Source organism: Bufo gargarizans, chromosome 6 (genome assembly GCF_014858855.1).
Source record: "Bufo gargarizans isolate SCDJY-AF-19 chromosome 6, ASM1485885v1, whole genome shotgun sequence".
In the NCBI taxonomy this organism is placed as follows: domain Eukaryota; kingdom Metazoa; phylum Chordata; class Amphibia; order Anura; family Bufonidae; genus Bufo; species Bufo gargarizans.
In genome coordinates this window covers 106,089,302-106,113,560 of record NC_058085.1, presented here as the reverse complement: position 1 = coordinate 106,113,560, position 24,259 = coordinate 106,089,302, and the positions used below count along the sequence as shown (strand labels likewise).

Genomic DNA, 24,259 nt, shown 5'->3' with positions numbered 1-24,259 from the left:
CCCGTGCCTCCGACGGAAAGGTTCAGGGGGTTCTACTCGAACCTCTTTGTGGTTCCCAAGAAGGAAGGCTCAGTGCGTCCGATCTTGGACCTAAAACGCCTGAACCGTTTTCTCCGACTGCAGAGATTCCGGATGGAGTCTCTCAGGTCCGCAGTGGCCTCCCTGGAAAGAGGGGATTTCATGGCCTCAATCGACATTCAGGATGCATACCTCCACGTTCCGGTTGCTCCATGTCATCACCGCTTCCTGCGCTTCGCGGTGGGGGACGATCACTTCCAATTCGTCGCCCTTCCCTTTGGTCTGGCGACGGCTCCTCGAGTGTTCACCAAGGTCCTGGCCCCTGTCTTGGCCCTTCTACGTTCAAGAAGTGTTTTTCTTCTCCCATACTTGGACGACATCCTGGTCAAGGCACCCTCCTTCTCTCAGACATCCCGCAGTGTGGAACTCACTCTGGAGACCCTGACGCGGTTCGGTTGGATTATCAACCACCCCAAATCTTCCCTTACCCCCTCCAGACGGCTGATCTTCCTGGGGATGCTCCTGGATACAGAGTTGGCGGAGGTCCGCCTTCCGTCGGACAAGCGTCTGGCCCTTCGCGGGTCGGTTCGCAGTCTCCTCCGTCATCACCACCCTTCCCTCAGATCCAGCATGCGGTTGTTGGGAAAGATGGTTGCCTGTTTCGAAGCGGTGCCGTTCGCACAATTCCGATCCCGCACCTTTCAGAGGGCAATTCTGTCGGCCTGGGACAAATCACCGAGGAGTCTGGACAGGACCTTTCTTCTGCCTCCCCTGGCTCGGGCTTCCCTCGGCTGGTGGTTGCATATCCCTCTAAGGGGGAAGTCCTTCCTTCCACTGAACTGGCTGGTGATTACCACAGATGCCAGCTTACGGGGGTGGGGGTGGGTTTTCCCTCCCCGGTCCGTCCAGGGCGTTTGGTCTCTATCGGAGTCCAGACTTCCAATCAATATTCTGGAACTGAGGGCGATTCTTCTGTCCCTCAGACACTGGACCCATCTGCTGAGGGGCCACCCTGTTCGGATCCAATCGGACAATGCCACGGCTGTGGCATACATAAACCATCAGGGAGGCACTCGCAGCGCTGCAGCGATGCAAGAGGTGACCCTCATTCTCATCTGGGCGGAGACGCACGTGCCGGCCTTATCTGCGATTTACATCCCGGGGGTGGACAACTGGGCGGCGGATTTCCTCAGCCGGTCCACCATCGACCCGGGAGAATGGTCCCTGCACCCAGAGGTGTTCGAAGCCCTTTGTCTTCGCTGGGGTCGCCCCGACGTGGACCTCATGGCCTCCAAATTCAACCACAAGGTCCCCCTATACCTGGCCAGGGCACGGGACCCGAAGGCATACGGCGCCGACGCGCTCGTCCTTCCGTGGCGCGAATTCTCCCTTCTGTACGTCTTTCCTCCTTTTCCCCTCCTGCCACGGGTTCTTCGGAGGATCGCGGCAGAGGGCGTCCCCGCGATTCTAATCGCCCCGGATTGGCCCCGCCGGTCTTGGTACGCCGACCTAATGTTGCTGTTGGCAGACGCACCGTGGCCACTGCCCTTCAGGGAAGACCTTCTCTCTCAGGGACCGATCTTCCACGAGCATTTAGGCTCGCTACGTTTGACGGCGTGGCTATTGAGACCGCCGTCTTAACGCGACGGGGTTTCTCCGCGGACGTAGTCCGCACCATGATCCGGGCTCGTAAGCCCGTATCCTCTAGGATCTACTATCGGGTTTGGAGGTCCTATCTGGGGTTCTGTGAGTCCCGGAGCATCCCACCTCTCCGGTTTTCTCTTCCCACAATCCTGTCCTTCCTCCAGTCGGGTCTGGACCTGGGGCTGTGCCTCAGTTCTCTGAAGGGTCAGATTTCGGCGCTGTCTATTCTTCTCCAGCGTCCCCTGGCCCCTCTAGGGCCAATTAAGACCTTTTTACAAGGGGTGGCTCACTCTGTTCCGCCGTACCGCCCTCCAGTTCCTTCCTGGGACCTGAATGTGGTGCTCTCGTCGCTCCAATCAGCCCCCTTCGAGCCTTTACGGGAGGTCTCCCTTCGCCTTCTGTCCTGCAAGGTCATCTTTCTTGTGGCCGTCACGTCTCTCCGACGGGTGTCGGAGTTAGCGGCTCTTTCTTGCTCCGAACCTTTCCTGATCTTCCACCAGGATAAGGTTGTGCTTCGGCCTGTCCCGACTTTCCTGCCAAAGGTGGTCTCCGCCTTTCACATCAATGAGGACATCGTCCTTCCGTCGCTCTGTCCCTCTCCTTCCCACCCCAGAGAACGGGAACTGCACCGTCTGGATGTGGTCAGGGCGTTGAGGATTTACTTGGAGGTCTCCGGGTCCTTTCGGCGCACGGACTCCCTGTTTGTGGTTCCGGAGGGTTCGCGCAAAGGGTTGGCGGTCTCCAAGGTGGCTATTGCCCGTTTCATTAAACTGGCGGTGTCTGAGGCTTATCGAGCCAAGGGCAGACCTCCGCCTTTCGGCGTCACTGCTCATTCCACCAGAGCAGTCGGAGCTTCCTGGGCGCAGAGGCATCGGGCCTCGGCTGAACAGTTGTGCAAAGCAGCCACTTGGTCCTCTCTGCACACTTCACAAAGTTCTATAGGGTGCATACGCATGCATCAGCGGATGCTGCTTTGGGCCGCCTGGTTTTGGTCCCTCCCTTCTTGGACTGCTCTTGAACGTCCCAAGGTCTGTGTCCCCCAAGGAAAATGGGCGAGAAAAGGAGATTTTTGTATAACTTACCAGTTAAATCTCTTTCTCGCTCTTCCTTGGGGGACACAGCACCCACCCTTCTGTGTTTGGTTACAGGGTTATGGTCTGGCGACCCGTTGGGTTGCTGGCTGGTTGTTTCCGTTATTGGTTGTTATCCTTTCACTACTTGGACACGCAACTGGTAGCCTCTATCTCCAGGCTGAGGGTATAGCTGATGGAGGAGGGGCTTAACAGTTTTACTTAGTGTCACGCCTCCTAGGGAGCTGAGCTATACCCAAGGTCTGTGTCCCCCAAGGAAGAGCGAGAAAGAGATTTAACTGGTAAGTTATACAAAAATCTCCTTTTTTCACAGAAGTCTTTTTCATTTATGTAATTTTATTCCACACTGCAGGTACACCTCAAGAAATTTTACAGGAGTCCAACACTGAGGTACAGATTCTGCCTAATTCTGACACTCCACAGAAATCTGGTACTTTTTTTAATCCTGTAATGAAAACGAACAGGTGAGAAGATTTTCATACCTCTTCGAGCGTGACGCTTGGGGGGGGGGGTTCTAGAGATACCTGCTGTCACAACGAATTTCTGACCTGAGTCGGGCACACTAGCGTTTTAACTGGATCCGGCAGGGTTCAGCAAAAAACGCTTCTGTTACGGATTGTACAACATTCTGCATCTGTTAAAACAAACGGATCCGTTCATATCTTTAACAGTGTCAAGACTGATCCGTCATGAAGTCCATTGAAACTCAATGGGGGACGGATCCGATTTCTATTGTCGGAGAAAACTGATCTGTCCCCATTGACTTTCATTGGGGGTCATGCCAGATCCGCCTTTCTCCGCATCCTAGGACGGAAAGCAAACTACAACATGTTGCGCTATGGGAACGCAACTGAATGGAATGTATTTTGGAGCGTTCCGTTCTGTTAAGTTTTCTCCCCATTAACAATGAATGTGGACAAAATCGAAGCTTCCCCCCCCCCCCCCCCCCCCCCCCCATTATTGAGCCCCTATGACGGATCTCAATACCGAAAAACTAAAATGCTACTGTGAAAGTAGCCTCAGTCTTTAATGGGATTGTCCATCCCTCTACAATTGATGGTCTATCCATCACTATCTGATCTGCGGGGCTCTGACACCCCACCCTCCCACTGATCAGCTGATCTCCAGTATTTCTGGAACTAAACGGCTTCATCCAGTGTGTAGTGGACGGAGACAGTGACTGCAGCGCTCCTCACATTTTCTTGTTGGACAGCCATCTTTTAAAGGGGATTCTCCCTTTCTGAGTAGTAGAATATTGTTAGGAAATGCCATCACTTGCTGATCATTGGAGATCCAACTTCTGGGACCCCCCACCAGCCCTCAAAATGAAACCGCAGGGGTGCTTGTTAAGCCTGGGGCACTACTGTGCAGGGAATAAGTCACAAGGACCTATGTCTCATTGTTCCTATTATCGACTTGGTCCTAGAGGTCGGTCCCCCATAGATTATAATGCTATGGCATGGGATATGTTATAACAGTACAAGATGGGAGTACCATTTTAAATGATGGCAGAATGGCAGCATGCTTTTGTTTTCAGGATATAAATATGTGTCTGCTTTCATCCAGGCAGCTGATATTTTGTGCTCTTGCGGTACTGACAGAAGAGAGGAAACCTTTGGAGTGTCTGGATGCCTTTAGTTCCACAGGTATGGTCGTAGATGGTGATTGTGGTAAAAAAAAACTGAATATTTTTTTCTTTACTGATTGCTAACCTGCTGAACAGTAGACGGCGTGTGATCCAGTTCACTTCCTGTGAACTGGATCACACACAGGTGAAAACTGAGAACAATAGCTCCTCCTTACCACTGCGGTCAGTCTATGGGATTACATTGTTTGCCATATACTGTATAAAAGCATTGTTTGTATTTGCAGGCATTATGGGATTGCAGTGGGCAAAGCACCTTCGGGGTTCCGTTAAGGTCACCCTTAATGACATCAGTGACAGCTCAGTAGCTGTGATCCAAGGAAATTGCCACCTTAACAAAATTAGGGCAGTCATGAAGATTGACAAGACTGATGAAGCAGAGTGTGAAATAAAAGACGAAGACTTTGAGGGCACCATAGAAGTTACTCAGATGGATGCCAACGTCTTGATGCACATGCGGGCGTTTGATTTCATGTAAATGATTACTTTTCATAAGCCTTTAGTGATTCATTTTTGTGGTTGATGCTGTAGTTCAGTATCTTGTTTACGCTTCTCTGCAGACACTTGGATCCCTTTGGCACGTCTGTGAACTATTTGGATGCAGCTTTCCGTAACGTCCGGAACTTGGGCATTGTATCTGTGACGTCAACTGACACCAGCTCTCTGTATGCCAAGACGGTGCATGTGGCAAAGCGCCATTATGGCTGCAACATCATCAGGACTGAGTACTACAAGGAGCTAGCAGCTCGAGTGGTCCTCTCAGCCGTAGCAAGGTGGGTGGTAGGTGCTTCAATGCTGTGTTCTGCAGTAGCCTAGAAACCTCGCTAATACAGTATATTTGTTCAATTAGGGCTGCTGCTCGATGTAATAAAGGCATTGAAGTTCTGCTCTCAGTGGCTCTTGAGCACTTTGTGTTGGTGATAGTCCGTGTCCTAAGAGGTCCCTCTCTAGCTGATGAAAGTACAAAGATGATTAATAATGTGATTCACTGCCATTGGTGTGAGGAACGAATCTTTCAGAAGGAGGGGAACATGATAGAAGGTAACAAAGGGCACCTGTCACCATATACCACTATGTAAAATGGTTGGCAGCTGCCTGTCCTCGCTTGTAGGCAGAGTCCAAAGATGTATCTAGCATCTCCATATCTTGTCAATCCTCAAAAAAAAAAAAAAAAAGTTTTTATAATATACAAATTAACTACTTGGTGCAACAAGGGCGGTGCCGCTGCACCCAGGGGTTCCTCTCCCTGTCTTCTATGCTGCGGCACCACCGCTGTGACGGACAGTCCCTGAAGTCTCACAGGATTGTGTTCTGCACATGAGCAGTAAAGGAATGGAGTCTGCCAGGCAGATGGGCAGTCTCCATCCCTTTACTGCGCATGTACAGAATGCAAGACTTCAGGGATTGCCTGGCCTGTTCTTCACAGCCCTGAGGGAGCAGCATAGAAGAGAGGGAAGGGAGCCTCGGGTGCAATGAGGCACACCTCTCCTTGCACCTAGGTGGGTAGTGTGTGTGTGTGTGTGTGTGTGTGTGTGTGTGTGTGTATATATATCCTCAGAGGTTTGACAGAACTGGGGATTAACTGTTGTTAATGGGAAAGTTGGGGCCAGACAGACATTTATAATGTAACACAGAGATGGGCTGACTCTGCCAGGAGGGGGGCAGCTGATACTCTGCAACTGTGTACTCTTCTATGGCATCCATGAGCTCTAATAGGGCATTTTGAAAAGGGGATGCCACATTTGGATGACTGAACACCATAGATCTGTATTCTAGCTCCCTGAATTGGGTGGATTGTAAGGCCATATGACAACATTGTACCCGGTCGTTGTCTGTGTGAAAATCTGTTCAAGCTGTGGACCAAGAATCTGCAATCGCTAAACTTACTATTGATATTATTGTTTGCCTTCAAGAAAACCCATACAAACTACTACCATGTGACTGCCACCTGAGCATGCCAGGGAGATCTGCAGTCATGCTTGGTCCAGTGTGGTGAGTACCCTGATTTTATGTCTCTACGCAGTCAAGTTTAAAAGCTACCGTATGTTCTTCTCAACCGTTATTTTTATTGCTTCAATGCTGCTGAAAAGGAAAATGTAGCAACTTTGCTCATAATCGGCTCCTAAGAGGATCAGACTACACATTGGTCCAGTCATACTCCCTTCCATTCCTTCCCCGGTTCAGCCTAACATACATTAGGTAGGGTTGGCAAGAAGTAGGGGACAGGTGAATAGCAGTGTGAGTGTAGGATTGTAGTCTGTTACCATGATACAGAAGTAGGCATAGCAGCTGTAGACTCAGAACAATAGGGCATTTTTAATTAAAACTCGTCAAAGCTGCTTCAAGGGGAATCTGTCATGTTTCAAATATAGTCTGACGTGCAGGCCGCATGTTATAGAACAGGAGCTGAGCAGAATAAGGAATGAAGGGGAGGGGGGGGAGACATGGAAGGTTGTCAGTTATTGTTTGATACCACCCACTGGACTCCTTAGCCGAAATTATTATGCAGATTTTGTGATCAGTCAATGAAAAGTTATACCGAAATTTTATTTTTCTGAAAAAAATCTATATATCAATTTGCTCAGCTCCTCCTGCTGTATAACATGCTGCCTGTAGATCAGACTACATGCTCAATGTGAGAGGTTCCCTTAAAGCTATGTTTGTGTGACATTAGTGGACATACATGTAATGATGTGATTAGTCACCCCCCCCCCCCCCCAAAAAAAAACATAACGGCCCTTTACACGGGTGAGAATCCGCCAGATAATTGCAAACAAGCTTTCATAGAAACACTTATTAGCAGTTATCTGGCAGAGTAAAGGTGCCGCCAATTACCCGATGAACGAGCAAAGCACTTGTTTGTCAGGTAATTGGATTGTTTGTGTAGACACCTAAGGGTCCATTAACAATTTGCAGACCCATTCACTTTCAATGGGGCTGGAATGGATGCAAATCTTTTTTTTGGGGGGGATCTGCAATTCCGTTCCTAAAAAAAAAAAAATAGATGTCCTATTCTTGTCCGCAATTGTGGACCAGAAAATGCATTTTCTATTAGTGTCTATGATGTGCGGTCCACAAATTGCGGTTCGCACATTGCAGGTCTGCGTGTTTTGCGGATCCGCAAAACACAGATGTGTGATTGGACCCGAAGTTGTTTGCAAGCAGCAGATCATGCTGTGTAATCACACTTTGTCACTGGTAAACAACGAGTCTGTATGGGGACAAGTGATGTCATTAGCAATCACTCCTCTCCATACTGTGGAGGAGATCGCTGCATGCAGCGGTCTCCTTCATTACCAAGCAGGCACTTGCTGGAAAGGAATGCTTCCTTCCTGACAATCGCCTGTATAAAGGGACATTTATGCTGTATTAGAACAATCTGTTCCTCTAAAACCGTAGGTAAAAGCAAAGATTGATGCCAGTATAATTCTGTTTGGTTGCCAGGTCCGGATCCTTGTTTAATGCAGGGTTCTTGAGGAGAATGCTGTTTGAAGCAACAACACGAGGGCTTTCAGACTTGCAGGCCATACTAAAGACATTGATCTGTGAATCTGAATGCACGACGCCTAAACAGTTCGCTGTTCAACCAAGTCAAGGCAATCAAGGTAGAATGTTGTTTTTTAATAAAGCTGCAAACAATAAAATCCTGTGTTTTGGCCACTTCTTAAGACAGGATATGTGATAAATGTCTAATGGGTGGGAATTCATTTATTACCTGTCCACACTATAGGTGGCATGCTTACTCTCTGAGGTCCGAGTGTTGGGACTTCCACCAATTACGAAAATGGGGGTCCCTGAGCTGTATTGTGCATGTGTGACCAAAGCTCCATTCATTGTCTGTGGGATTGCAGAAGACGATACTTGAGCATTTGTCAGTCCCACAGAATTGAATGAGTCCCAGTGGTCATACATTTGCCACCTATTCTGTTCATAGGTGGTAAATTTGGGCTGTGGGCCATCCTTTTAGGAAAGTGCCAAGCATGTACTTTACTAGAGGGAGCAGCCGCCCTTTCATTTTAATTGAGTGCAACACGTGTCCGTATGTCACAAGTGCTTCAGATGACATTACCCCTTCAGTTAGCATTGAATTGGAAGCGTTAAATTGTGTAGGAGCTGTTCTTCCTGGTGTGTCCACCTTTTTTAATTTTATTTATTTTATTCAGCCTTGAAACATTTAGTAACATGTCTGCATGAATGTAACATGTGAAAGTTGGGTATGTCCTGCCATAGATGGGAGTGGATATAGTCAAAGTATGAAGCTGGCCTAATCAACAAGCGATTCATTTGACTCTAGAGTTGTTGAAGTTGCTTTAATTAACCCCTTAAGGACTCAGGGCATACCGGTACGTCCTAACTTGTCGGCGGTCAATTCAGACCTGCGGTCTGACCGCGGGGATTAGAAACTTTTGAGTGCCTAAAATAGAGATTTTTCATGCCGGCGATCCCCTGCCCGCCTCCCCTTGAAAATTCATTGGCTTCTAGTGGGTATACCAGGCACATTGCTGACACCCTGGTATAAACGGCTGACATCTGTGCAGATGTCAGCCGTTTAACCCTTTCCATACCACGGACCGCGGTATGGAAAAGGTTAACGGTCATCAGTCAGGGAGCTCCCTCCCTCTCAATCGGGGGGCTGCTGTGCCTTTGCAGCCCCCCGAGGGAGAGAGCCCCCCTCAGCCCTCCGTAACGACCTGATCTATAAAATGGTCATGTTACTTTCCCCGCACGGTGAACGCCATAATAAAAAAACTGAGAAAATTGAAATTTCTCGCTCATATCATTGGGGGACACAGGACCATGGGTATAGCTTGCTGCTGCCACTAGGAGGCGACACTAGGCTGAAAGCTGTTTGCTCCTCCCCTGCAGGCTATACCCCCTCCAGCCTGGAGAGAGCATATCAGTTTTTAGCTTAGTGTCGTAGGAGGCAGACCTCCCTGCTTTGCAGGGTGGCACTTTGATTATTTTATTTTTTATTTTTCCAGAATCCGGATGGGGGGTCCAGGGTCGCTTGCGTCCCTGCATCCCCGGGAGGCGGGCCGGTGTACCTCGTTCACCGCCTTGCCGCCCCAAGAAGAAAAAGCGGACCAGGGCAGCCTCGCTCCCCTGCTTCCCCCCAGCTACAGGACTACCCTTTCTTCAGCCCTCTTCTGCCCGGACCCCTGTTGCCTGGTGCCAGCGGTCGTAGGGTGGTCCTGCTGGTGTTACAACTGAGGGTGAAGTCTACAGATGAAGATAGGTAAGTGACTCATCCCAGGCCCCCACTCGCGGTATAACAGCATGCCGTACTGCACGGCACCAGTGCCCCTGAGCGGCCCCCCCCCCGCCCGCCCGCCCGCCCGCCCGCACCCTGTGCGTTCCGCCGGCACCTTCGCGGACCTATCCGCTCCGTCTCCCTCCGTTCTTCGCCGCTGCATAGCGCACGGCAGCGTCTTTCCGTGCGGTCGCAGACGGCACTGCGCAGGGCAGATGCGCTATTCGCGGCGCGCCGGGACCTTCGCGGCCGCACGGCGGTGTCGGGTTCTTCCCCTCTGCTGCAGCGAAGCGGCCCCTTCTGGACAGCCATGTTATCGGGGACTTTAGGCACGCTGGCCGCGGCTGCGGTCACGTGCACAGGGGTGGGCGGCGCTTGCGGCCTTCTTCGTTATCCTGCCGCTCCCGGGCTGTCAGGGGGCGTGGCTTATTCTCCCGCCCTGCTGAAACTTCCTCTTCCTCCCAGCGCAGCGTGGTGGACACAGGACCTTGGCTCCCGCTCCACTCTGGTAGGAGATAGATACCCCGTTCAGCAGGATATCAAACCATGTCTGACCCGGCCACTGACCCCCCTCAGGCAACCTGTGTGACCACTCACTATGCCTGCTCAGTGTGTTCAGCCAAATTCCCTCGGGGCCAGTCACTCTCACTGTGCTCGGCTTGTCAGAAGCCTGCGCAGAGCAATCCCCCTAGAACACTGCAGCCCACAGAAGCCTTAGATCGCCCTGTTCAGGGGGAACCAGACTGGGCAAGGTCCCTGTCTCGGGCAGTGGAGGACCTCTCTAAGGTTTCCCATTCCACCCTTTCTCTGTTGGGTCGTTTGGTAGATAAATCGCCACCGGTGCAATCCGCGCAACCGCATTGCACGCAAACCAGAGGCAGACCTCCTAGTAAGCGCCCCAGAGCAGGTAACCGTTCCTCCTCTGACGCCTCTGCATCCCCCCCTGCTCCTGGATCCCAGTCACAGGCGTCCTCCCTGCTAGGCGACGCACTGTCAGAGGGTGAGCTCGGGGATTCCGATGCGGATATGGATCTGGAGCACTCTTCTCAGATTGCTTCCATGGTGGATAGCCTGATTTCGGCAATAAGGGACACCTTCCGGGTTCAGGAGGATCTTCCCTCCACTAGCCAACAAGGGGTGTCGTTTCTGCGTGCGAAACAGACTCCTAAGGCTTTCCCGTTGCACGAGGATTTTTCTATTGTGGTTAACAAGGCTTGGGACCAGCCAGGTTTGCGTTTTGCTATCCCAAAGCGCCTGGACCTTCTCTACCCCTTTCCACGCGAGACAGTGGAACTGTGGTCCTCCCCGCCGAAGGTGGATCCGCCGGTGGCTCGACTGGCAAAATCTACGACCATTCCGGTAGCGGATGGTTCGTCACTCCAGGACCCGGTGGACCGTCGCGTAGAGTCGCTCTCCAAGTCAATCTTTACGGCGAGCGGTTCGGCGCTGCGTCCGATTTTCGCGTCCGCCTGGGTAGCCAAGGCGGTTTCGGAGTGGTCCATCCGGTTAAGCCAGGACATTTTGTCCAACCTCCCGCCTGCTGAGCTCGAGTTGTCTGCGCTCCAAATTTCACATGCGGGAAAATATATCTGTGAAGCGGCACTGGATGCTGGATCGATGGTCGCTCGTGCCTCAGCTCTCACCACCTCGGTACGCAGGGAGTTATGGCTCAAGGCCTGGAAGGCTGATTCTTCCTCTAAACGCTCTCTCCTAAAGCTTCCGTTTTCTGGGGCTCGGCTTTTCGGGCCGAAACTGGATGTCATAATCTCAGAAGCTACGGGTGGCAAAAGCACCCATCTGCCCCAACCCAAAGCGAAGCGGCCTTTTCAGTCCAGACCTGCGTCCTCACGCTTCCAGTCCTTTCGCCGTTTCTCGGGCACCCGTTCAGTCCCCACCTCCGCGGCGGGACCACCCAACCAGGATCGGCGGAAGGGCCCATCCTTTAAGCCCCAGCAGGCTTGGCGTCCACGTGCCCAGCAACCTCGCCCAGCGCCAGGTAAGCAGCCTTCCGCATGAAGGTTTGTCCCCACCTTCTCAGGTGGGGGGGCGTCTTCTCCTGTTCCAGGACATTTGGCACGCCCACATTCCGGACGCATGGGCGCTCGAGGTAGTTTCCTCGGGCTACAAAATAGAATTCAGGTCCCTTCCCCCCAACCGTTTCTTCCCTTCCCAGCCTCCCAGGGATCCCGTCCGGGCCGCGGCTTTCTTGAACGCCGTCCAGTCCTTACTTCTGCGGGGGGTTATTTCTCCGGTACCTCCAGAAGAGCGGTTCACAGGTTTTTATTCCAACCTGTTTGTGGTCCCCAAGAAGGAGGGCGATGTGAGACCGGTGCTGGACCTCAAACTTCTGAATCGCTATCTACGGGTTCAGAGGTTCAGAATGGAATCCCTTCGTTCCGTTGTAGCCTCGTTGGTGCAGGGGGAGCACATGGCGTCTTTGGACGTACAAGATGCCTATCTCCACATACCTATTGCTACCATGCACCAACGTTTCCTCCGATTTGCCATCCAGTCGGATCACTTCCAATTCGTCGCGCTGCCATTCGGTCTGGCGACGGCCCCGTGGGTGTTCACGAAGGTTCTGGCACCCCTTCTGGGGATTCTGCGGTCCAGGGGCATTACCCTTCTCCCATACCTGGACGACATCTTAGTCAAAGCCCCGTCAGCGCCGCAATGCGCAGACAGCCTTCGGATTACGATGAGCACGCTCACTCGCTTCGGCTGGATTCTCAACCGAAGGAAGTCATGCCTGTTTCCGACCACTCGGATCAGGTTCCTGGGTATGACGTTGGATTCCGAGGCCGCCGTGGTCCGTCTCCCTCTGGACAAGAGATTGAGCATTCGGAATGCAGTGGTTCTGCTCAACCGGCATCGCAAGGTATCGATTCGCAACTGCATGCGAGTTCTGGGGCTGATGGTGGCCTCATTCGAGGCGGTACCGTTCGCCCAGTTCCACACCAGGGATTTTCAGCGGCTCATCCTGTCCTCCTGGGACAAGTCCCGGGATTCTCTGGACCTCAGGATCTCGCTGCCTCAGCCCGTTCGCGAGGCTCTCGCCTGGTGGATGGTTCCGGACAACCTGTCGTCAGGGAAGTCGTTCCTGCCGGTGTCATGGACGGTGATTACGACCGACGCCAGCCTCCGCGGTTGGGGAGGGGTCTTCGGTACTCGGACAGCCCAAGGTGTCTGGTCTCTGTCGGAGTCCAGACTACCCATCAATATCCTGGAGCTCCGGGCCATCTACCTCTCCCTTTGCCATTGGACCACCGATTTGCGGGGCCGTCCGGTCAGGATACAGTCGGACAACGCCACAGCGGTCGCCTACATCAATCACCAGGGGGGGACGCGCAGCGGACCGGTGATGGACGAGGCCGCGAGGATTCTGCAGTGGGCGGAAGCCCATGTCCCGATGGTCTCGGCGGTCTTCATCCCGGGCGTGGACAATTGGACGGCGGATTTCCTCAGCCGAACGACGGTGGACTCGGGGGAGTGGGCTCTCCACCCGGAGGTGTTCGAGGACCTTTGCCTCCGGTGGGGTCGCCCGGAAGTGGACCTAATGGCATCTCGGTTGAATCACAAACTCCCGTGCTTCCTGTCTCGCGCAAGGGATCCGATGGCCTACGACGTGGACGCACTCGTGGCGCCGTGGGGCGTCTTCAGTTTTCTGTATGTATTCCCGCCGCTGCCGCTCCTACCGCGGATTCTTCGCAGAATCAGGATGGAGGGTGTTCAAACGCTCCTGATTGCCCCAGACTGGCCGCGCCGAGCTTGGTACTCGGAGCTCGTTCTGCTCCTGGGCGACGCGCCGTGGCCTCTTCCACTCAGGCCCGACCTGCTCTCACAGGGCCCAGTCTTCCACCAGGGTTTACATACGCTGCGTTTGACGGCGTGGCTATTGAAACCTTCCTGCTGAAGAACAGGGGTTTCTCGGATGCGGTCGTTCGAACGATGATTAGGGCTCGGAAGCCCTCCTCTGCGAGAATCTACTATCGTACGTGGAGGTCGTTCTTGAAATTCTGTGAGGACAGGGGCCTCCCCTCCAGGAGGTTTTCCCTCCCTACGGTGTTGGCCTTTCTTCAAGCGGGTTTGGAGCTGGGTCTGTCCCTAAGTTCGCTGAAAGGGCAGGTTTCGGCCCTTTCCATATTTTTCCAGCGTACGCTGGCGGTGCTGGGGCCCGTCAAGACCTTCATGCAGGGTGTTGCGCACACCGCGGTTCCATATCGGCCACCGTTACATTCCTGGGATCTGAATTTGGTGCTGGTGGCACTTCAGTCCGAGCCGTTTGAACCCCTGCGGGAAGTCTCCCTCCGCATGTTGTCGTGGAAGGTCGCATTCCTGGTTGCCATTACGTCCATCCGTCGGGTGTCGGAACTGGCGGCACTGTCGTGCAAGGAGCCTTTCTTGGTGTTCCATCAGGAAAAGGTGGTGCTCCGGACGGTGCCGTCGTTTCTGCCGAAGGTGGTGTCGGCGTTCCATGTCAATGAGGACATTGTCCTCCCCTCGCTTTGCCCTAAACCTTCTCATCCTAGGGAAGTGGCGCTTCATCGTCTGGATGTAGTGCGGGCCTTACGGATCTACCTGGCCGCGGTCGCCTCCTTTCGGCGAGCGGACTCTCTGTTCCTAGTTCCGGAGGGTCCTCGGAAGGGTTTGGCGGCATCCAAGGTGGCGATTGCTCGGTGGATTAGATCGGCCATTCACGAGGCCTACCGCTCCAAAGGCAGGGTTCCTCCGCCTGGCGTCACGGCTCACTCGACCAGGGCGGTCGGGGCTTCTTGGGCACACTTTCACCACGCTTCGGCGTCTCAATTGTGTAAGGCAGCGACTTGGTCTTCGTTGCACACCTTCACCAAGTTCTACAAGGTGCATTCGTTCGCATCGGCGGATGCTGCTCTTGGCCGTAGGATCTTACAGGCCGCAGTGTAGTGGCTCGACTGTGGAGGTGGAGTCAGCGGTTTTCCCACCCTGGGGACTGCTTTAGGACGTCCCATGGTCCTGTGTCCCCCAATGATATGAGCGAGAAAACGAGATTTTTGTGAACTCACCTTGTAAAATCTCTTTCTCGCTTTATTCATTGGGGGACACAGCACCCACCCATTGTTGTTGGTTTCTACTGAGACCAGTGGTCCAAGTTACCGGTTGGGACTGAGGTCAGGTTCGGTTGTTTGGTTGGACTGTGGTCTTCCTGTTTTGTTTTGTTTCGGTATGTTTCTCCTACTGCTGGAGCACAAACTGATATGCTCTCTCCAGGCTGGAGGGGGTATAGCCTGCAGGGGAGGAGCAAACAGCTTTCAGCCTAGTGTCGCCTCCTAGTGGCAGCAGCAAGCTATACCCATGGTCCTGTGTCCCCCAATGAATAAAGCGAGAAAGAGATTTTACAAGGTGAGTTCACAAAAATCTCGTTTTTGCCCACCTTACTTCCCAAAAAAGGTAATAAAAGTGATCAAAAAAGTTGCATGTATGCCAAAATAGTACCAATCAAACCGTCATCTCATCCCACTAAAAATGAGACCCTACTAAAGATAATGGCCCAAAAACTGAAAACTATGGCTCTTAGACTATGGAAACACTAAAACATTTTTTTGGTTTTAAAAATGAAGTTATTGTATAAAACTTACATAAATAAAAAAAATATTTACATATTGGGTATCGCCGTGTCCGTGACAACCTGCTCTATAAAATTACCACATGATCTAACCTGTCAGATGAATGTTGTAAATAACAACAAAAAAAGTGCCAAAAAAAGCTATTTCTTGTTACCTTGCCGCACAAAAAGTGTAATATAGAGCAACCAAAAATCATATGTACCCTAAACTAGTACCAACAAAGCTGCCACCCTATTCCGTACTTTCTAAAATGGGGTCACTTTTTTGGAGTTTCTACTCTAGGGGTGCAAACAGGGGGGCTTCAAATGGGACATGGTGTCAAAAAAACCAGTCCAGCAAAATCTGCCTTCCAAAAACCGTATGGCTTTCCTTCTGCGCCCTGCCGTGTGCCCGTACAGCAGTTTACGACCACATATGGGGTGTTTCTGTAAACTACAGAATCGGGGCCATAAATAATGAGTTTTGTTTGGCTGTTAACCCTTGCTTTGTAACTGGAAAAAAAATATTAAAATGGAAAATCTGCCAAAAAAGTGAAATTGTATCTCTATTTTCCATTAAATCTTGTGCAACACCTAAAGGGTTAACAAAGTTTGTCAAATCAGTTTTGAATACCTTGAGGGGTTTAGTTTCTTAGATGGGGTCACTTTCATGGAGTTTCTACTCTAGGGGTGCATCAGGGGGGCTTCAAATGGGACATGGTGTCAAAAAAACAGTCCAGCAAAATCTGGCTTCCAAAAACCATACAGCGCACCTTTCACTCTACGCCCCGCTGTGTGGCCGTACAGTAGTTTACGGCCACATATGGGGTGTTTCTGTAAACTGCAGAGTCAGGGCAATAAAGATAGTCTTGCTTGGCTGTTAACCCTTGCTTTGTTAGTGGAAAAAATGGGTTAAAATGGAAAATTAGGCAAAAAAATGAAATTCTCAAATTTCATCCCCATTTGCCAATAACTCTTGCGCAACACCTAAAGGGTTAACAAAGTTTGTAAAATCAGTTTTGAATACCTTGAGGGGTGTAGTTTATAGAATGGGGTCATTTTTGGGCGGTTTCTATTATGTAAGCCTCGCAAAGTGACTTCAGACCTGTAGTTGACCCTAAAAATTGGGTTTTTGTAAATTTTCTGAAAAATTTCAAGATTTGCTTCTAAACTTCTAAGCCTTGTAACATCCCCAAAAAATAAAATATCATTCCCAAAATAATTCAAGCATGAAGTAGACATATGGGGAATGTTAAGTCATCACAATTTTTGGGGGTATTAGAGAAGTAGAGAAACTGAAACTTTGAAATTTGCAAAGTTTTCCAAATTTTTGGTAAATTAGGTATTTTATTATTCAAAAATTTATATTTTTTTTTAACTTTTTACCAGTGTCGTGAAGTACAATATGTGACGAAAAAACAATCTAAGAACGGCCTGGATAAGTCAAAGCGTTTTAAAGTTATCAGCACTTAAAGTGACACTACAGATTTGCAAAAAATGGCCAAGTCCTTAAGGTGAAATAGGGCTGAGTCCTTAGGCCTCTTTCACACGGGCGTCAGTTTTTTTGCCTGGATAAGAGGCGGGTGCGTTGCGGGAAAATGCGTGAGTGCAAAACATTGTAATGAGTGAGAAAAATCGCGCATGTTTAGTACCCAAACACGAACTTCTTCACAGAAGTTCGGGTTTGGGATTGATGTTCTGAAGATTTGTATTATTTTCCCTTATAACATGGTTATAAGGGAAAATAATAGCATTCTGAATACAGAATGCATAGTACAATAGGGCTGGAGGGGTTAAAAAAAATTAATAAAAATAAAGTTAACTCACCTTCTCCTCTTGATCGCGTAGTTCCCGGGAACTACGCGATCAAGAGAAGGTGAGTTAACTTTATTTTTTTTAACCCCTCCAGCCCTATTGTACTATGCATTCTGTATTCAGAATGCTATTATTTTCCCTTATAACCATGTTATAAGGGAAAATAATACAAATCTTCAGAACATCAATCCCAAGCCCGAACTTCTGTGAAGAAGTTCGGGTTTGGGTACTAAACATGCGCGATTATAAGGGAAAATAATACATGTTATAAGGAAAAATAATACAGTGAATAGACTGTCACCTAGCAACCATGCGTGAAAATCGCACCGCATCCGCACTTGCTTGTGGATGCTATGCGATTTTTCACGCACCCCATTCACTTCTATGGGGCCTGCGTCGCGTGAAAATCACACAATATAGAGCATACTGCGATTTTCACTCAACGCACAAGTGATGCATGAAAATCACCGCTTATGTGCACAGCCCCATAGAAATGAATGGGTCAGGATTCGGTGCGGGTGCAATGCGTTCACCGCACGCATCGCACCCGCACGGAAAACTCGCCCGTGTGAAAGGGGCCTTAAGGGGTTAAAGTGGTTCTGCACTTTCATTTAACTGATGATCTATCCTCTGGATAGATCATCAGCTTCTGATCGGTGGGGGTCCAACACCCGGGACCCCCGCCGATCAGCTGTTTGAGAAGGCAGCAGCGCCGCGGCCTTCTCACTGTTTACCGCCGGGCCACCGGCCCACTGACGTCACTACTAGTATCAACTAGTGTGGGCGCGGCTAAGCTCCATTCAAGTGAACAGAGCTTAGCCCCGCCCACGCTAGTCGATACTAGTCGTGATGTCAGTGGGCGGGCGGCGGTAAACAGTGAGAAGGCCTTGGCGCTGCTGCCTTCTCAAACAGCTGATCGGCGGGGGTCCCGGGTGTCGGACCCCCGCCGATCAGAAGCTGATCTATCCAGAGGATAGATCATCAGTTAAATGAAAGTGCAGAACCCCTTTAAAGCATTTAAGATGCACTCTAGTGCTCCAAATAGGGGTACCACAAGGGGTTAATATCCACACGTGGCCAAGAGACTAGACGCTGACACAAGCTTGTCAAAGACAATCACTTTGTTTATTACAATGAGCAAAGCCGTTTTACATCTACAGAGGGGGCGGGGCGTCAGGGCTCCAGACAAAAAAAAAAAATCAATGAGCCATTGGCTCCTAACCTGAAAAATTTAGTTGCCAAATTTAAAATGCATATAATTACGGTATAATAACAAAAAAAACTTCTTGTCACGATACCAAAATTTTGACTCTATTTCGATACCATAAAAAAGTATTGCGATGCTAGATACCACGTGAAAAAAAATAAACACCAAAAAAGCTGCGTGCATTCCAGACGTTATGGAATGTCTGGACCATAATAGAACAGTCAGATCCTAATTTTTGTCGGGAGAAGGTGACAAAAAATGGGAAATTGCACTTTTTTCTTTTTTTCTTTTTTCTGTTACGGTGTTCACCGCGTAGGAGCTATTTTTTAATAGTTCACACTTTTTCGGGCTTGGCGATATGTAATTTTTTTATTATTGTTTATATGTAAAATTGGGCAAGGGGGTGATTTAAACTTAATATTTTGGTGTGTGTGGGTGTTTTTTTTTTTTTTTTTTTTTTTTTTACCCCTCCTTTTTATTTAATAAACATTTCCCCCCCTTAGGGTCTAGAATGTGAGGTCTTTCATCTCTTGTCCTATTCACCCCGATAGAGCTCTATCGGGGTGAATAGGACCGCACACAGCAGCATAGAGCTGACTATGGCAGCCAAGGCTTCAGTGCCACACCTGAGGGGTTAATAGTGGCAGATCGCAGCGCGCAGTCAGAGACTGGGTATGGGATATGGCCAGCACCCGCAGCGCAGCCTGCTTTTGTATTAAGCATAAACTATATTCATTGGTGGTGCAGTGGCCACAGCCCCTCCTCTCTTCAATAGGCCTATTGGTGGCAGCGGTGCAGGGGGGGAGGGACTGCCTCCTTCTCCCCTGTGCTGTTGAGAAGAACATGGCACGCGATGACAGAAGCGCGTGCCATGTCAGTTTAATGTGAAAGCAGCAGGGCAGCGGAGGGTCTAGGTGCAAATGGCGACAAGACTAGTCTTGTCGCCATTTAGCAATTCTAAGTCACATTGGTGACCATTTTGGTCGCCATCTGGAGCCCTGGGCGTCCCTCTCTGAGGCTCATGCCATTGTTTCATTGGCTAAGAAGGAAAGAGATAAGACAGGAGATAACACTTGGAGTCTGTTCAGTGTGCACTCTTACAAACTTTGTGTAAACATCTGTGCATCGGTGCCATATTATAATGGAGTCTTACTAACGTTAATACTGTTTACGTCATGACACTTCAAGGAGGTGCTTTTTTTTATAGGCACTGAATATATGTCAATCTAGCTAAATAATTGACTCAAGCATTCTTCAACATCATTCTGTGGGAGAAGTGAGGGGCCTCTTGCAGCTTCGATTTCCCCCTCCGTTCTCACTTCAGTGTTGGACAAATATCTTGAAGCAGAGGGGGAGGGGAGGCAGTTGAGATGAGGAACGAGCAGCTTAAAGGGAACCTGTCACCAGGATTTTGTGTATAGAGCTGAGGACATGGGCTGCTAGATGGCCACTAGCACATCCACACTACCCAGTCCCCATAGCTGCTGTACAAGGTGAGCGGAGAGAAGTCCACGGCTCTTAGGGAGCGCCCGTGCTGCCTCAAACAGCTGATTAGCGGGGGTTCCGGGTGTTTAACACCCACCAACCAAATACTGATGGCCGCTAGCACATCCGCAATACCCAGTCCCCATAGCTGTGTGCTTTTATTGTGTAAAAAACGATTTGATACATATGCAAATTAACCTGAGATGAGTCCTGTCCCTGACTCGACTCACGTACAGGACACATCTCAGGTTATTTTGCATATGTATAAAATCGTTTTTTACACAATAAAAGCACAGAGCTATGGGGACTGGGTATTGCGGATGTGCTAGCGGCGATCTAGCAACCCATGTCCTCAGCTCTATACCCCAAATCCAGGTGACGGGTTCCCTTTGATTTTCTTATGTAGTTGCTTTAATCTAGTTACATGAAAGAGATTCACACATCTCTATCATATTCCTATTGCTAAAAAAACTAAAATTGTACCAAACGAGTGGTCACAGAAGGATATCCCCTGCCCTATTAGGCCAGGCCACCCCCCTGTGGGTCTTACTTGGGCCATCCACTACATACATGGCTGTTATGCTTTTAATGCTGGGAAATTCACAGTAGTCTCAATTTCCCCTGGCAGAATCGGCCATTTTGTTGGGGATCTCGGGTAGAGTGACATGGCTTATAACTGTTTCTAATCATCTGTGTTTTATGTCTGTAGCGGAAGAAAGTGGCGTTTTCATTAAAATTCCAGAAGGAGAAGTTTCCGCAGCCCCAGGTATGTACCCTAAAATATTGGAGTTTTTTCTGTACTTAAGGGTTTGTTTGGTTTGCACTATCCTTTTGAGTGAATGGGGGTAATTTGCTGGATGCAGTTGTCCACGGTAGACTGGCTCACTGAAAGCTCATATACCCTGCGCCATCAGGATAAGGCAAGGATCCCATTGAATGCACTAAATTCCACTCCAGAGTCAGAGATCTGCATAACACACTATTGTATATCTAGGATACAGCAATATACTGATTTATGGAGTGCCAGAATAGTGTGGGCCAAACTTTTAACAATGGATTCAGTAACCATGAAAGAAAAACTGAACAAGTAGGAACAGCATCTGGTGTTCTAGAAAAACCCCAGGGGCATGCATGACCTATATGGTCTGGTACACTCTGTTCTCTACGACACCTCCCGTTTCTGGTGCAGTATGAATACTATATAGGAAGGCATGGCATTCAACAAATATACATTGTTGCATTTAAAAGGGTTGTCCCGGGTTTTTAATACTGATGACCTATCCTCAGGATACGTCATCAGTATGCGATCAGTGGTGTTCTGTCTCCCAACCCCCCCCCTTCCCCTTCCAATCAGCTGTTTAAAGTGACCTCACCAAATACTGATGACCTATCCTGTGGGTAGGTCGTCATTATTAAACACTCGGACAAGCTCTTTACTAGATCACTGGTTACTTCTATGTTCCTATTCTTTCATTCCTCTCCAGGGAAAAGAAAAGGCCCAGACATGAACACGGCTGCCCCTAAACGAATGAAGACGGAAGTCCGCGCAGAGCATCCTCCGTTCTATTACAGTATTCACAGGCATGCTATTGGAGGACTAAATATTCCAAAGTAAGTTCTCAGGCAGGGTTCAGATACCACACATTCAGCAGAAAAAAATACAACAAACCTAACTCGCACAGAAAACTGCATCAAATTGCAGGCATGTTAAGCATTTTCATATTAGCATGACCTATCTGCAGACTTGCTGTGCAACAAACGTCTGAATCTGGTCAAAAAAATGACTGAGTATGACCGAGATATGTTATATTCAAGGGCAATTTATATATTACTGTTGTGGTCCAATCCTTACTGCACTGGGCATTACTGGTTGGTAAAATGTTTGATTAGTTCTTGAACATCCTCTGACATACCTAGCTCCCAGTGTTACTCAAAAGTGATGGCTGGCTACTATTCCATCTTTCCTTTGTATATACAGTATTTCTGTTTATATTGCAGATTAAACAAAATTTTGCAGTACCTCTCAGAAGCTGGATATCTAGTGAGTCGTACCCATTTTGACCCTACGGGAATACGAACAAATGCATCACTGGCCTCGCTGAAGGAAATCCTCAAAAAGAATAGCAGCCTCTCAAATACATCACAGGTCAGCAGCTGCAAGGAGGAAAGCCAGAGTGAGGAGACCCCTCTGCAGGAGGCCACCACCTTGTCTGACCTGAAGTAAATTTAGTTTGTTTGTTAAGAATCCCTAAATGGAAATCTACTATTCTTCTACAAAAGGAACAAACTGTTCTTTCATGTAATAAACATAATTTTACTTTCAAACGTGTCATCGTCAGCCATTTTATTATCCTAATTTTCATATACATGTCCAAAGCATTGTGATGATTGCTTTTTGCAGATACTGGAGAAGAGGGGCTCACTCTGCCTATCCGCCAGCAGCATGTCACTGTGGAGAGTTCTCCCCTTACAAGTAATTTTAAGTCCAATGTATTGTTTGATCAATCTTATTAGCCAAAATTGTAGTGCACTTTTATAGTTACAAGAGAACAGACCTGTTTCTGTATTATCGTACATGGGGCAGCAAATTCAGATGAGAGATCTGCGTTAATCTTAAAATGCAACCCTTTACTGCCCAAACCCTATAGAACCAGCTTCCATGGTATTTGGTAATGGCTGAAAGTGTGGATTGAGTTTAGACAGACTCCTTTCTTGTGAAACGCAATATACAGGATTAGGCCTCATGCACATGACCGTTGTGTGTTTTGTCATCCGCAAAACACAGATGGCGTCTGTGTGTGTGTGTTCTGCAATTTGTGGAACGGCGCGGACAGCCATTAATATAACTGCCTATTCTTGTCTGCAAAACAGACAAGAAAAGGACAGGTCATATTTATACTTTTTTTTTTTTTTTTTTTTTTTTTTTTTTTTTGCAGACCATGGAACGGAGCAACTAATGCAGACAGCTGTCCGCATCTTTTCTCGTTCTTTTTTCCATTGGGGGACACAGACCATGGGTATAGCTTAGAGGTATTAGTAGGAGGGACACTATGCAAATGAAAGAGCTCCTCCTCCTCGGGCTATACCCCCAGACTCCACCAGGAGGAACTCAGTCTTTGCTTAGTGTCTGGTGAAGGAGGTTGACACTCTCTGATTCTACTCCTTTTTGTTATTTTTATTCTAGATGGGGACACAGGTCGGCATGGCGCCTTCCTGGTCCCCCGTGGAGTGCCCGCCGCCGTCTTTGGGACGTTGCCTGGCTGCCTCCATTTCCCCCCAAGAAGATAAGTGGATCCGGGCTCGACCTGTTAGCTCCGGCATCCCACCAGCTGCTGGGACGCCTGCTGCCTACCCTCCTCCAGAGCACTGTTCTCCTGGATTGGAGTCAGAAGTCTGAAGAGGCGCATCCCTGCTGGTCTGGACATCGAGGGAGCATGCTGAGCAGATAAGTGTTGCCCAATCCCTCCCCCTCCCTCTGTGTCTGTTTGTCTGTGGCTACCTGGGTGAGCTTGAAGAAGGATCCTGATGGGGCACTTTCTTCATTTTGGCACTGGAGTACTGGCATCTCTTCCCCCTTAAACTGTGGGCTTCAGCGCTTCTCTCGTCGGGCCTTGGCTGCTGCGCTCCCTCAGCGCCCGCCGGCAGGCCGCTCCTCCACGTGGTGTTTGTTGAAATCACGCGCGTGCTTATTTCCGCGCGCGCGCGCTTATTTTCGCGCGCGCTTATTTCCGCGCATATTTTCGCGCGCGCGCTTATTTTCGCGCGCTTATTTTCGCGCGCTTTTTTCGCGCCATAATGACGCGTTCGGGGAGGCGGAGCCTCGGCATGCCGCTCTGACTCTCCTTACACCGGAGACTCTGTTTGCTCATGGCCGTGCAGCTCCTCATCACTCTACTCCGTTTTGTGCCAGGCAAGCTGGTAGCTCAGTGGTACTGCTGCTGCTGCCCCATGTCCAGGCTTTCTGAGTTCAAAACCCCTTTCAGCCTTCAAAAATTGTTTACATTATTCTAGATGGGGACACAGGTCGGCATGGCGCCTTCCTGGTCCCCCGTGGAATGCCCGCTGCCGTCCTTGGACGCTGCCTGGCTGCCTCCATTGCCCCCCAAAGAAGACAAGTGGATCCGGGCTCGACCTGCAGCTCCGGTATCCCACCAGCTACTGGGTCTCCTGCTGCCACCCTCCACCAGAACACTGCACTCCTGGACAAGGAGTCAGACGCCTGAAGAGGTGCATCCCTGCTGGTCCTGGAGTCGAGGGAGAAGATCTGCAGGAGCAGATAAGTATTACCTGCATCCCTGCCTTACCCCCCTCCTCCACCCCTCCTCCACGTCCCTGGGGGCCTGCGGTCCCCGCTTGAGCATCTGCCATGTCCAGCGCGGCCGCTAAATTGGTCTTAGTCGCCAAGGCAACCATGTCTTTTAATCCTGTGGCGCTAACGACTCCATCTCTCTCAGTGGTCCCCACAGTGGGTGACTGACTACGAAGAGGCAGCGTGAGCGGCAGCATCCCACCTTGGATGTCT

At 49.8% G+C, this 24,259-nt stretch overlaps 1 protein-coding gene across 4 annotated transcripts in view; it reads left to right on the top strand.

Moving 5' to 3' along the window:
• The window catches only part of TRMT1L (tRNA methyltransferase 1 like), a 44,677-nt gene extending 22,615 nt beyond the window's left edge, over positions 1-22,062 (top strand). For all 4 annotated transcript variants that reach the window (XM_044296964.1, XM_044296962.1, XM_044296963.1 and 1 more), the window contains exons 9-18: positions 3,106-3,217; positions 4,320-4,399; positions 4,626-4,872; positions 4,959-5,171; positions 5,249-5,439; positions 6,312-6,390; positions 7,843-8,003; positions 20,447-20,503; positions 21,222-21,348; positions 21,736-22,062. In XM_044296964.1, coding sequence (XP_044152899.1) covers positions 3,106-3,217; positions 4,320-4,399; positions 4,626-4,872; positions 4,959-5,171; positions 5,249-5,439; positions 6,312-6,390; positions 7,843-8,003; positions 20,447-20,503; positions 21,222-21,348; positions 21,736-21,961 — 1,493 coding nt within the window. In that variant the 3' untranslated portion in view covers positions 21,962-22,062. The remainder of the gene's footprint in view (positions 1-3,105; positions 3,218-4,319; positions 4,400-4,625; positions 4,873-4,958; positions 5,172-5,248; positions 5,440-6,311; positions 6,391-7,842; positions 8,004-20,446; positions 20,504-21,221; positions 21,349-21,735) is intronic.
• Positions 22,063-24,259: the final 2,197 nt, after the last annotated feature.